Below are 13,448 nucleotides of genomic sequence, written 5' to 3'. Positions count from 1 at the left end.
CTCAAAAAATGAGAGAAATATTTTTCTCCTGAAACACTTTTACCATAAAACTAACTCTAGGTTACTTGTCTTAGATGTGAAAGAATTAATATACACAGGCAATATTATCAAAACAAGCAATATCAATATTTTTGGTTTTTTACCTACATACTAAATGTATATGTGTGTATGTGTATATGTATATGTGTTCATGCTATTTTATAATCCAGAATGATTCTATTCTTGGCACAATTGTCTCACATTAAGTTAATTATTCACACAACGGTTACCACATCCCTTTGCCTAGATTTTCAATACTTCCGCCCTTTACTACAGGTTAAATACTGCCTCATGTTTTAATACAGCATCTGTCTGTGCCTTCCTCCTTTCCTCCTATTCACCCGAGCTACTCCTCAAAGTAGGAAGTTGAAAACCATCTACCTATTAACAAAATTAACAAAGATGAGAATTATAGCTTACTATCTTTTTATAAAGTAGGCCAGACAGTTATTTTTGTTACCTGCTTGATGGATTATGTTATTTAACCCTGATTGGACATTTTAACCAGTATTTCATTTACCCTTTTGAATAAATGACTTACATTTACTTTTACTTGTATGTGTATGCTCATGTCTGGAATGTCTGCATGGATACCACATGTGTGCAGATATCTCTGAAGGCCATAAGAGGGTGTCAATCTTGTGGAGTTCAAGTTACAGGCAGTTGTCAGTTTTACGATATGAGACTTGAACCAAGGTCCTCTGCAAGAGCAGCAAGTGCTCAGAACTGCTGACCACCTTTGCACTGCAGTTCCAGTCGCCGAGGCACTTTACAGTAGGAACTGGCAGTATTCTCTTAGTAGGTCTGGATAACTGGCTGAGTAGAAACAGAATGCAGAAAGCCTGCAGAAACTCAAAGGAAATTGTGGTGGAAGGAGTAACTGCTTGGTGTTAAGAAAGCTCTAGTTTTACCATACTTCTGGAAATCAGAGATGTTTAGTGAATGTTATACAACTACATAACTCTTACAAATCAACCCCTTAATGTTGAGTTTTTTAAAAATCAGACTAGCATTCAATATTTTAGAGGTCCAAATCAGGAACTGGAGAGATGGCTCAGTGGATAAGAGCACATACTGTGCTGTCAGTGGACCCAGAAGTCTAGTCTCAACACCCCACACAAGCAGCTCACAACTAACTGTAACTGCAGTTATAGCTACATCAGACAGATGACATCTCACATCCCCATCCTTCTCATACGCAGATATGACACCTCCATCGTCCCCGTACACTGACATGGCAACCCCATCTTCCTCATATGCAGACAGAGGACACCCTCTGTCCTCCTCACATACAGACATGCACATTAAAAAAAAAAATCCAATCTTTAAATTTAGCATTTCTCCTATATTAATCTTTGTTTGGAAAGCTTGATCCATTTCTGTATGGAGATGTCTTGATAGCATCATCATCTGCATGATACCACATGTATGCATTGGTACCCAAGATCGCCTGGGATAAGAGGAATGATGTGAACAACTTCCTAGGTGTTAGGAATCAAACCTAGGTCCTCTGGAGAAGCAGCCAGTTTGGAGAGCTGTCTCTCCAGCCCTTGCTGTCTCATCTTAAGTTAACAAATGATCAAGTACACCACTTTTTCCCCTCTGCATCTCTTTATGGTGCCATCTTATCTAATTCCCCACTCTTGTGTGCATCATTGCTGGGATCCACAACTTCAGACTATTCCTATCTAACCATTTTCCACACTGCAATCAATTTTCACAGATGCCACACTCCTCCAGACACCCTCCTCCTTTAAAAAAATAGTGTAATGAGGTATTTCCCCCGTTTCCTGTCTACTAACTCAGACCTTTCAACGACTCTCCTCCCCCTTTCCATCTTCTCAAAGAAAACAGCATGGTATAATATTTATTATATTTATAGCTACTTATTTAATGGCAAGGCTGCATACTTAATCTGTAGGGTTAGTGAAAAGGAGGATATCTTATGAGTTTCTATGTGCCTGTAGGACCTGAGAAAATTACAAACACCAATTATTTCTTGAATGAATAAATACAAGCTGAGCCTAAAGAGTCTCCATCTCCTTACAAACCAGTACCATTTACTTAATATCCAGTAAGAATTTAATAAACTATTGTAAATATGTACAAATATAATCTAGTTATATGGCATATATTTTTATTAAATATGTGTATATAGATATAAGACATGATAGGTATTTATAAAAATAAGGGTATATAATTTAGCTTCAATTTTTATATTCTGCAAAACTTTTCCATTTGATTCCGCTTAAATTCCGGGTAGTCTAAAAGGATAAATGATTCTTTTGCTATCATTATGGCATCGCTGAAATTAGGCTTGGCTATGGTGCTTATGTAAGTGCTTCCTAATGAATACTGTAAAAACACTGTATGTGCCACTCACATTTATTACTAACAGCTAGAAATTAATTTTTCATCATAAATCAAATGCAATTCCATATGAAGGTAACTTCAATAGTTTATATATAGTTATATATAAATATACCAAATAAATACTCTAAAATAGAAACATTTTAAGAATAAATGTATTATCTCAAAAAGAGAATGCTATACTAATCAATGATTATCGGAGGAATAAATCTTACAAAACACTGAATAGCAAAGCAAATCTGAAGCAGACTGATGACTACTAAAACAGCTCATCAGCTAGATAATTCTACAGTACAAACTGCTTAAAAGAACATGTTGATGAAGGGATAATCTGAAATGTGCATATTTAAGGGACAAGTACTCATACCATTAAACAAATACTCTTCAAAGCTTTCTTTACTGGCCATGGTCTTATAGTAAACTTCTTTATTTATTTAAATTCAATGAAAATGAATTAAAAACAATGCCAACTTTGTTTCAAAATTTCAGTGATCCTGTGCAAAATCAAATAAAATAAAGTTGATTATAAATCATCTGACATTAAAAATACTGAAATGTTTTGTAAAAAGAAACCAGGGAAAAATGAAGCTTAGCTGGCTTGTCCTGACTTGATTAAAAGTAAACATCTGTCTTAGAAATGCATGCATTAACAATGTTTTTGTGGCCAAGTGAGGTGGCACACGCCTTTCTCCTAGCATGGCAAAGGCAGGACAGAGGAGTGCAGTTTGAAATAGCAGTTGCAGCCAAATTCACCTTATATTTTGAAGTAAAATACAACAATTAGATAACATGTCTTACAGAATATGACAGAGAAAATAACACAGTCAAGATACAGAGGTGTTGGTTGGTGTTCTCGTTATTGTTTTGGTTTTGAGGCTGGGTTTTGTCTGTGTAGCTCTGGCTGTCCTAGAACTTGCTCTGTAGGCCAGGCCAGCTGTGAACTCAAGAGATCCACCTGCCTCTGGCCCAAGTGCTAGAATTAAAAGCTGTGCACTGCAACCACAGCCTGGCAATATATTGTTTTGGAAGTTCTCTTACAATAAACCTCTAAAATTAGATCATTAAAATGTATTTACTCAATTGTCCTGATCCACCTATTATAAAAGCAAATATAAATTATGCATAATGCTCACCACAGAGACGGTACAGAAACTCACAAAAATAAATGACTAAAATAGCAAACAGAAATTCTGTTCTCAATTACAACTTCTCTTACACGGAAGGAGAAAGTCGGGGCAGGGGGGAGACAGGTAAAGGGGCACGGAGCAGTAAGTCAGGAAGAGTTCTGCATCTTAGGGCACAGTAAGGTAACTACTTGCCCAAATCATCTATGATGTAAAGAAAAAACAGCAGGAAAGTCCCAACACACAAAAATGTTTGTTTGAAGCATATAAAGAGTTCAATGTTCTGACCTGATTATTAAATGTTGTATTCATGGATCAAATAATTGTCAAAGAGCCCATAAAGTTGTATAAATATGCCTCCATAAGAAAGCACAATAAAATAAACCCCTCTCACACTTCACTTTAGTAGTATCATTAGGTATTCAGAAAATTATTAAAAATAATCAAGCAAATTGTTTATCCCATTTTCCCAATGATATTAGGGAGAGTTTAATGAGTAATAGACCATTAGAGTGTTTTTGTTTGTTACAAAGGAAACCAACTTACCAATTCTTGGGGTGGCAGAGCTATTTTGTTCTGCAGAAGATGAAGTGCTAAAAGTGGGTATTGGGATTTTCATCTGTATTGGGCCTCGATTGCTTGAAGAGCTATAGAGTCCTGATGGGCCTACTGTGGGTAGAGAAGTCCTTGTGGCTTGCACAATAGAATGTGCAGTTGGAACGGCCTGGACAGCAAGTGTTGTTCCCAAAGGTGCGGTGGCTGAAGAGTTCCTCTGAATGCTAGGACTGGGCACTGACGGAATGTTTGGTTTAGTGGGGTTTGGCAAGGGTGGCAAGGATACTGGATTTTTGGTAAGACCACTCACTGTAGGTTGGCTTTGCACAGATATGAATTCCACGTTGCCAGATGGTTGATTGGTCACTAAAGTCCCTGGATGGCTTTGAAGGAGCTGAGGCTGAGAGGTTACCGCAACGGGTACGTGCAGAATCACTGGCAAGGGCTGCAGAGAGATTGCAGGCTGAGGGGTCCCACTAGGCACCTGAGTAGTGGCAACTACGGTGGCTGTGCTGGGCGCAGGAAGAAGAGGTGCTGCCGGCAGAGAGCCTGAGGTTGCTGAGGTCTGCAGTTTAGGCTGACTACTGACAACTGCTGTAGACGTGACGTGACTGGCTGAAGACACTATAGAGAAAAATGCAAGTCAGTCTAGACAACTACATTAGCCGACAAGCAAACAGTAACACACGGACACAAAATAAATAAAATAAATAAATAAATAAATAAATAAATAAATAAATAACAATAATTTAAAAGCCCCAGTCTGAAACTCTGAAATGTTTAGAAGTACTTTTATTTGTTTGGGTTTTTCAAGACAGAGTTTCTTTATGTAGCCCTGTCTGTTGTCTTGAAACTCACTCTGTAGACCAGGCTGACCTCAAAGATCCACCTGCCTCTGCCTCTGCCTCTGCCTCTGCCCCTCTGCCCCTCTGCCCCTCTGCCTCTGCCTGAGTGTGCAAAAGCAAGGCATCCACAACCACCAGCCAGCTTAGATGTTTGTATGTATTTGGTGTTTTATGAAATATCACATGATTTAATGTTAATTCGCAAGATTGTTCTCTCAATATCAAAACAGATTTTGAAATAACCACATTCACTTCAGAGGAACTGAAAAAAATAAAAAATACTAAAAACTAACTTAAAAATATACCAATAGTTTTAAAACCTCATTTTCAACATTATAAATGCCTTAAAACATCAACAAGATCTAACTTAGGAAATCTAAAAAGAGTCGGCCATTTGAACCATAGGAAACCTGACAGAGTTTTCCCGAGTTCCTTGGGAAAGAACTAACTAGGAGAGGATCCCTTCAAGAGGCGTCTATAACCCTTCCTTGGTATAGAGAAAGCACAGCAGGAATGAGTTAAGAAATGGAGCAGATACCTAAGAGGGACAAGAACACATGCTGACTGCCAAGACTTAGTCTCACTGAACAGGCTTAAACTATAACTTAACTTACTGCTCAGATATCTAGTCAGTGCAAAACTACTGGGACACCTGATGACTCTCAGTGAATGCAGAGGGACACCTGTGCTTTCCTAAGAATCCCTGCATGGAGTTAGCAATGTCAAAGCTATTTTCATAATACTGAGACATTTGACGTTTGCACTATGTGTACAGAAGTAAAATGCCTGTTGGCCTAGTTCAGCAGGTCCATATCTGAAGCCATCCGTACTCAGTCCTAGTGACACACAATGCTGGCAGTAGAGAACCCCACACACTATGTCTCTCCCTATGCAGCCACATAACCCTTATCAACATGGGTATGTTTTGAAAAATGTGTCACTGTATAATTCTGATGTGGTATGATCACAAGGCTATACAAATCTAATTGGATATGTCAACCATAACATGGGTCATGAGACAGTAAATATGAAAGATATGTACCTACTACAAGTATAAAATAGCACATCAGCTCACAGTAAACTAGAGATAAATGTAACAGAGCAGTAACACAGCTGCAGTTAGGTATCCTACAAAATTCTATTTGCTATAGTCTACACCCATGAACATAATATACACATGAGTAACATGCTGAGCTACGACAGTAAGAGAGCTAAGGCCACAGCAGCTGATAAAAAAACTTCTTGGCTCCATTATACTCTCCCCAGGTAACTGTCTCATGTGCGTTCACAACTCTCTGAAATGCCATTATGGGGCATAGGATTAGGCATAGTTAAAAAAAAAAAAAAGTTACCTAATAATAAAATAGACTAATTATTACAATATGATAAAAGATATGAATTATTTATGGAGTGTTGGAAAATAAACTGTGGATAAGGGGCCACTACAAAACCAAGGTGGTTTCAAAGCACCAAATGTTCTTGTCACACTTAACTCTTAACTAGCAAATGCTTATTACAGTATTTAACAGAAAGTAATTTCACTTTTTAAATAACCATAAAGAAGTAATAAAACCTACCATTTTGATCATGCCCCATCTTCCAGTAAAAGCACTGACTGGTTTTGAATCTATGATCTACATGCCATAGCCTGCTAAGTTCCGGGATTACAGGCCTGCACTACCATGCCTAGCAGGACCTATGTTCTTCAAAAAGTGAATTAGAAAAACAATGAGAAAAGCATATTAATATGATTTCTGACTCTGTTCTGCATTAACCTCACAGAAACTACCAAAGGGGAGGACCAACTATCTAAAATGGCCAGCCTGTTCCCATCTGCCTATATGAGACTGCATTTCTTTCACGTACAAAGTCAGCAGACTGAAGAGATTGAAAAGAGATACAGACCTAAGAATCCAGCCAGCTTGCCAGGCAGTGGTGGTACACGCCTATAATCCCGGCACGTGGGAGGCAGAGACAGGAACATCTCAAAGTCTGGGCCCAGCCTGGTCTTTAGAGCAAGTGCCAAGCCAATACAGAAAAACCCTCTTCAAAAACAAATAAAAACAAAAAAACAAAAAAGCCAGCCATCTTTTAGCTGTATAAAATCAAATATGATTTTCAAGAAATATGTAAAAGCAACACCTCCTTGTTTTCACTGATAATCACGTATGTCCACGTATGCTCATGTGTGCATGCACATGTAGAGAGCAGAGCGCACAGATCAAGTGTCATTCCTCTGGTGCCACTGACTTTTTTTCTTTCAATATTTTTTCTTTAGTCACTGGCAGCTTCACACACAGTCTTCAGTATCTTAGTCACAGTCACAGTGTCACACACACACACACACACACACACACACACACACACACACATCTGCTTCTAGTATTTCTTCTATGTTGAGCCAAGCTCTCCCAACAGCCTGGAAGTCACCATGTAGGCTGGCTTGCCAGAGCCTGCTGCCCTCTCCAGAACCGGGACTGTGTGTACCACACCACAGCGGACTGCCTTTACTTATCTAGAAATGGAGGCCATGTCTTTACTCTTTTACTAACCATTTTTAAATTTGAAAATTAACTCTATTTTCTATTTTTTAAAAAAAAGTTCCTGTGTGCATATTACAAGCTTATTATAATTTGTTTCAGTATGTTTTTTCATTTCTTAGACAAGGCATCACTATGGGGAAGCTATCCTAGAACTATATAGACCAGGCTAGCCTTGAACTCACAGAAAACGGCCTGCCTCTAGGCTTATTATTAATTTTAAGTGAACAAAAAGTCCTTAAATTTTTATTTAAACCTAATTGGTAATACCAATGAGTTTGATTCAAAAACCTCTCTGGACTTTGGTAACTGCACAGACTGTGCAGGTCTAAGCCTGAGATGTCTGAGAAGTATCGCACTAAGGATCTGAACACCTGCATAGGCACGCATACTTAGTTATAGTCCTAAATTGTTTTTGGAAATATACTTGTATTTATACCAAAGTGCCCTGTTTTCTAACCCATTTCTTCCCGCCCCACCCCGACAGGGTTTCGCTGTGTAGTCCTGGCTGTCCTGAAACTCACTCCGTAGACCAGGCTGGCCTCGAATTCAGAAATCCACCTGCCTCTGCCTCTCAAGTGCTGGGATTAAAGGCGTGCGCCACCACTGCCCAGCGTTCTAACCCATTTCTAACCACAAAAGAATATAAGAAAACCAAAGATGTTAAGAGTTTCTTGGGAAACGTATGTTGGTATTAAAAACAACAACAACAACAACACTGTTACCTGTATTCACAGGAGTTTGAAAAGATGGTGGTGGACCCTCGGTAACATTTCTTTTGGACTCCAGCAGTTGTCGCACTGTGCCTGCATTTCTATGAAAAAGATACATGGACAGTCAATGGTTATGCCATCCTAGGAGAGACCCACCAAAGGACAGGAAAACCAGTGGCCCACGGTGGGAAAAGGGTAAGGGCATTTGTGGTTTGTGTCCTACACCTTAAGACAAAGTTGGTACATAGACCACTCCATGTCAGATAGCATTGCACAAGAGTCCTAGTCTATATTCGAACATCATCAGTATGTTACCTGAAGACTAAATATAGGCACAGGCACATTCTTATCACGGATTAAGCAATTCTCAATTGCTAGAAACTACTAGTGACCTGCTTATAAAGAAATACATAGAGTTTGGGGGAGGGTGAGCCCTATATATTTAATAATTAACAATGCAAAAGTAAAGAAAAAAGATTCGGGACACCTCACCACCCACCTTCAGCAGACCTTCAAATCCTAAACCATACAGGGAAGTTGCCCTTCCCCCACCCTGCTCGCTGAGTCCACTGGGGCAGGGGCAGGCCAAGCTGCTCAGAGCAGCCTGCTAGTCCAGCAGGAGCTCCAATCTCCCGAACACAACTCACTCACCTTCATCGGACCTGAGGCTCCTGAACCATACAGATCTGCAGATCCAGAACCATACGGCCCAAGGACACCCATCAGAGGCCTGCCCCACTAGGACCATTGAGGTTCACCCCCCTCCCAATACCTACTACCACAGGAAAATCCAGGGACCAAACCAGCCAGATGGCTAAAGGGAAGAGACTAGGAACAACAGGTTCCAGCATCACCAACAGAATACAGAAGACAGAGAGAGAATCTCAGGAGTAGAAGATACTACAGAAGAAATTGAGACATCAGTGAAAGAAAATGTTAAATCTAAAAAATTCCTGACACAAAACATCCAGAAAATGTGAGACACCATGAAAAGACCCAAGCTAAGAAGGTGAAATGGTGCAACTCCAAGGCCCAGGAAGTATCCTTAACAGAACCATAGAAAAACCAATTCTCAACCTAAACAAAGAGATGCCCAGAAACATGCAAGCAGTGTATATAACACCAATTAGACTGGGCCAGGAAAAACAAACAAACAAACAAACAACAACAACAACAAAAACCCGCACCCCACCACATAATAATCAAAACACAAAAATCGACAGAACAAAGAAAGAATATTAAAAGCTGCAAGGGGAAAAGGTCAGGTAACAACATACAAAGGCAGACATCAGAATTACACCCATCTTCTCAACAAAAACTCTAAATGTTAGAAGGGCCTGGACAGATATCCTTCAACCTCTTTTAAAACAAAACAAAACAAAACAAACAAACAAACAAAAAAAAACAAATGGCAACCTAGACTAATATACCCAGCAAAACTCTCCATCACCACAGATGGAGAAAACAAGATATTTCAAGACAAATCTAAATTCGAACAATATCTATCCAGAAATCAAGCCCTATAGAAAATACTAGAAGGAAAATTACAATGCAAGGAGAATAACTACATCCAAGAAAAACACAGGAAATAAGTAAATCCATATCAGCAAAACAAGGGAATCACATACAAATACACACATATCGACACCACCAACATCAAAATAACAGGAAATAACAATCACCTGTGATTAATATCTCTCAACATAATGGACTCAGTTCCCCAATAAAAAGACACTGACTGACAGGAAGGATGTGAAAACAGGATACATCATCCTGCTGCAAGAAACACACCCCAGCCTTAAAGATAGACATTACCTCAGGCTAAAGGGCTGAAAAAAAATTTTTTTTTCAAGGCAAATGGACCCAAGAAGCAAACTGCAGTAGCCTTTCTAATATCTCATAAAATAGACTTTTGACCAAAATTAATCAAAAAACATGGGGAAGGTCACTTTATACTCATCAAAGGAAAAATCTATGCACCCACATCTGTAAAAGAAACATTGCTAGAGTTTAAATTACACATTGAACCCCACACATTAATATTGGGAGACTTCAACACCCAACTTGCACCAACTGACAGGTCATTCTGACAAAAACAGAAATAATGAAACTAACAGACATTATGAATCAAATGGATCTAACAGACATCTATAGAATATTTTACCCAAACACAAAAGAATATACCTGTTTTCAACACCTCATGGATCCTTCTCCAAAATTGACCATATAGTTAGTCACAAAGCAAGCCTCAACAGACACAAGAAAACTGGAATAACACCTTGTATCCCATCAGACCGCCATGAATTAAAGCAGAACATCAACACTGGAAAGCCTACACACTCATGGAAACTGAACAACTCTCTACTCAACGATCATTGGATCAGGGAAGGGAGAAAAGGAAGGAAGGAAGGAAGGAAGGAAGGAAGGAAGGAAGGAAGGAAGGAAGGAAGGAAGGAAGGAAGGAAGGAAAGAAATTGAATATTTTCTAGAATTCAATGAAAATGAAGGCACAACATTCCCAGATCCCATACTCTGAGGGAAAAAAAGAAGCAAGCAAACCAAATAGGAGTAGAAGACAGGAAATAATCAAAATCGGGGCTGAAATCAATCAATTACCAACAAAGAAAATAATACAAAGAACCAATAAAACCAAAAACTGGTTCTTTGAGAAAAATCAACAAGATAGACAAGTCCTTAGCCAATCTAATCAAGATAGACAATATAAAAATAAACAAAATCAGAAATGAAAATGGAGACTTAACAACAGATACTGAGGAAATAGAAAGAATCATTAGGTCTTACTTCAAAAGCCTATACTCCACAAAATTGGAAAACCTTAATGAAATGGACAATTCTCTAGACAGATACCAGGTACCAAAATCAAGACCAGGTAAACTATTTAAACAGCCCTATACCCCTAAAAAATTAGAAGTAGTCTTTAAAAGTCTCCCAACCAAGAAGGTCTAGGGACAGGCGGTTTTAATGCAGAATTTTACCAGCCTTTCAAAGAAGAGCTAATATCAATACTCCTCCAACTATTCCAAAAAATAGAAACAGAAGGAACACTGTCAAACTCATTCTCTGAGTCCACAATCACCCTGATACCTAAACCATATAAGACTCAACAAAGAAAGAGAACTTCGACTGATTTCTCTTATGAACACTGATGTAAAAAATAATCAATAAAATACTCGCAAACTGAATCTACAGGCACATCAAAATGATCAAGTAGGCTTCATCCTAGGGATGCAGGGATGGTTTAATGTACAAAAATCCATCAACAAAATTCACTATATGAACAAACTGAAAGAAAAGAAAAATCCAACAAAATCCAACACCCCTTCATGTTAAAGGTCTTAGAGAGATCGGGAATTTAAGGCCCATACCAAAACATAATCAAAGCAATAGATAGGAAGCCGATAGTCAACATGTAACAAAATGGGAGAGAAACTAAAAGCAATTCCACTAAAATCAGACACAAGAGAAGGATGCCCACTCTCTCCCTATCTACTCAATATAGTACTTGAAGTATTACCTAGAGCAATTCGACAACACAAGAAGGTCAGGGGGATACATACTGGAAAAGAAGAAGTCAAAATATCACTTATTTGCAGATGAAATGTTAGTATATATATAAGCAATGCTAAGACTTCCACCAGAGAACTCCTATAGCTGATCAACACCCTCAGCAAAGTGGCTGGATACAAACTTAAAGAAAATAGTAGCACTCCTTTATACAAATGATAAAGGGGCAGAGAAAGATATTAAGGCAACAACACTCTTTACTATAGCCACAAATAATATAAAATATCTTGGTGGGTGTAACTCTAATCAAACAAGTGAAAGATCTATATGACAAGAACTTCAAGTTCTTGAAGAAAGAAATTGAGGAAGATATCAGAAGATGAAAGGCTCTCCCGTGCTCATGGATAGGGAGGATTGACAGTGAATATGGCCATCGTACCAAAAGCAATCTACAGATTCAATGCAATCTCAAGACAATTTTCTATAGACCTAGAAAAAAGCAATATTCAACTTCACATGGAAAAACAAAAAACTCAGGATAGCCAAGACAATCCTGAACAATAAAAGAACTTCAGGAGGAATCACCATCCCTTACTGTAGTACAAAACAATAGTGAGAAAAACTGCACAGTATTGGTACAGAAACAGAAACACTGATCAGTGGGATTGAACTGAAGACACAGAAATAAACCCACATATGGACAATTGATTATTGATAAAGTAGCCAAAATCCAAAGAATAGAAAAAAAAGCATTTTCAAAAAATGGTGCTAAACTAATTGGATGTCTACATGTAAAAGAAGGCAGGTACTTCCATGTTTATCATCCTGCACAAAACTCAAGTCCAAGTGGATCAAGGACCTCAACATAAAACTAGACACACTAAATCTCATAGAAGGGAAAGTGGGAAATAGCCTTGAACACATTGGTACAGGAGACAATTTCCTGAACAGAATACTAATGGCTCAGGCACTAAGACACACAATTGATAAATGGGACCTCATGAAATTGCAAAGCTTCTCTAAGGCACAGTACATTGTCAATAGGACAAAATGGCAGCCTACAGACTGGAGGGGGGGGGGATCTTCACCAACCCTACATCTGACAGAAGTCTAATATCCAAAATTTATAAAGAACTCAAGAAGTTAGTCACCAACAACTCAAATAACCCAATAAAAAAATGGGGTACAGAGCTAAAAAGAATTCTCAAGAGAGGAATCTTGAAAGGTTCAAAGTCCTTAGTCATCAGGGAAATCCATCAGAATGGCTAAGATCAAAAACTCAAGTGATAAAACACGCTGATGAGGATGTGGAACAAGGGGAACACTTGTCTATTGCTGGTGGGATTGCAAATTTGTCCGCCACTTTGGAAACCAGTTTTGCAGTTTCTCAGAAAACTGGGAATAGTCCTAACTTAAGACCCAGCTATACTGCTCCTGAACATATACCCAAAAGATTCCCCACTATCCCACAAAGACACTTGCTCAATTATGTTCATAGCAGCTTTATTTGTCATAACCAGAAACTAGAGAAATACCTAGATGTCCCTCAACTGAAGAATGGATAAAAGAAAATGTGTACATCTACACAATATAATACTATTCACCTATTAAAAACAAAGACTTCATGAATGTTGCAGGCAAATGGATGGAACTTGAAAATATCATCCTGTGTGAGGTAACCGAGACCCACAAGGATATATATACACAGTATGTACTCACTTATAAGTGGATATTAGT

The 13,448-nt window shown here is 38.5% G+C and overlaps 1 protein-coding gene across 7 annotated transcripts in view; it reads right to left on the bottom strand.

Moving 5' to 3' along the window:
• The window catches only part of Atf7ip (activating transcription factor 7 interacting protein), an 89,577-nt gene that overhangs the window by 17,113 nt on the left and 59,016 nt on the right, over nucleotides 1-13,448 (bottom strand). For all 7 annotated transcript variants that reach the window (XM_029534341.1, XM_029534337.1, XM_029534330.1 and 4 more), the window contains 2 exons: nucleotides 8,199-8,287; nucleotides 4,080-4,712 (listed from right to left, as the gene is read on the bottom strand). In XM_029534341.1, coding sequence (XP_029390201.1) covers nucleotides 4,080-4,712; nucleotides 8,199-8,287 — 722 coding nt within the window. The remainder of the gene's footprint in view (nucleotides 1-4,079; nucleotides 4,713-8,198; nucleotides 8,288-13,448) is intronic.

Source organism: Mus pahari, chromosome 2 (assembly GCF_900095145.1).
Source record: "Mus pahari chromosome 2, PAHARI_EIJ_v1.1, whole genome shotgun sequence".
NCBI classification, from domain to species: domain Eukaryota; kingdom Metazoa; phylum Chordata; class Mammalia; order Rodentia; family Muridae; genus Mus; species Mus pahari.
This window is presented reverse-complemented; position numbering and strand designations above follow the sequence as displayed.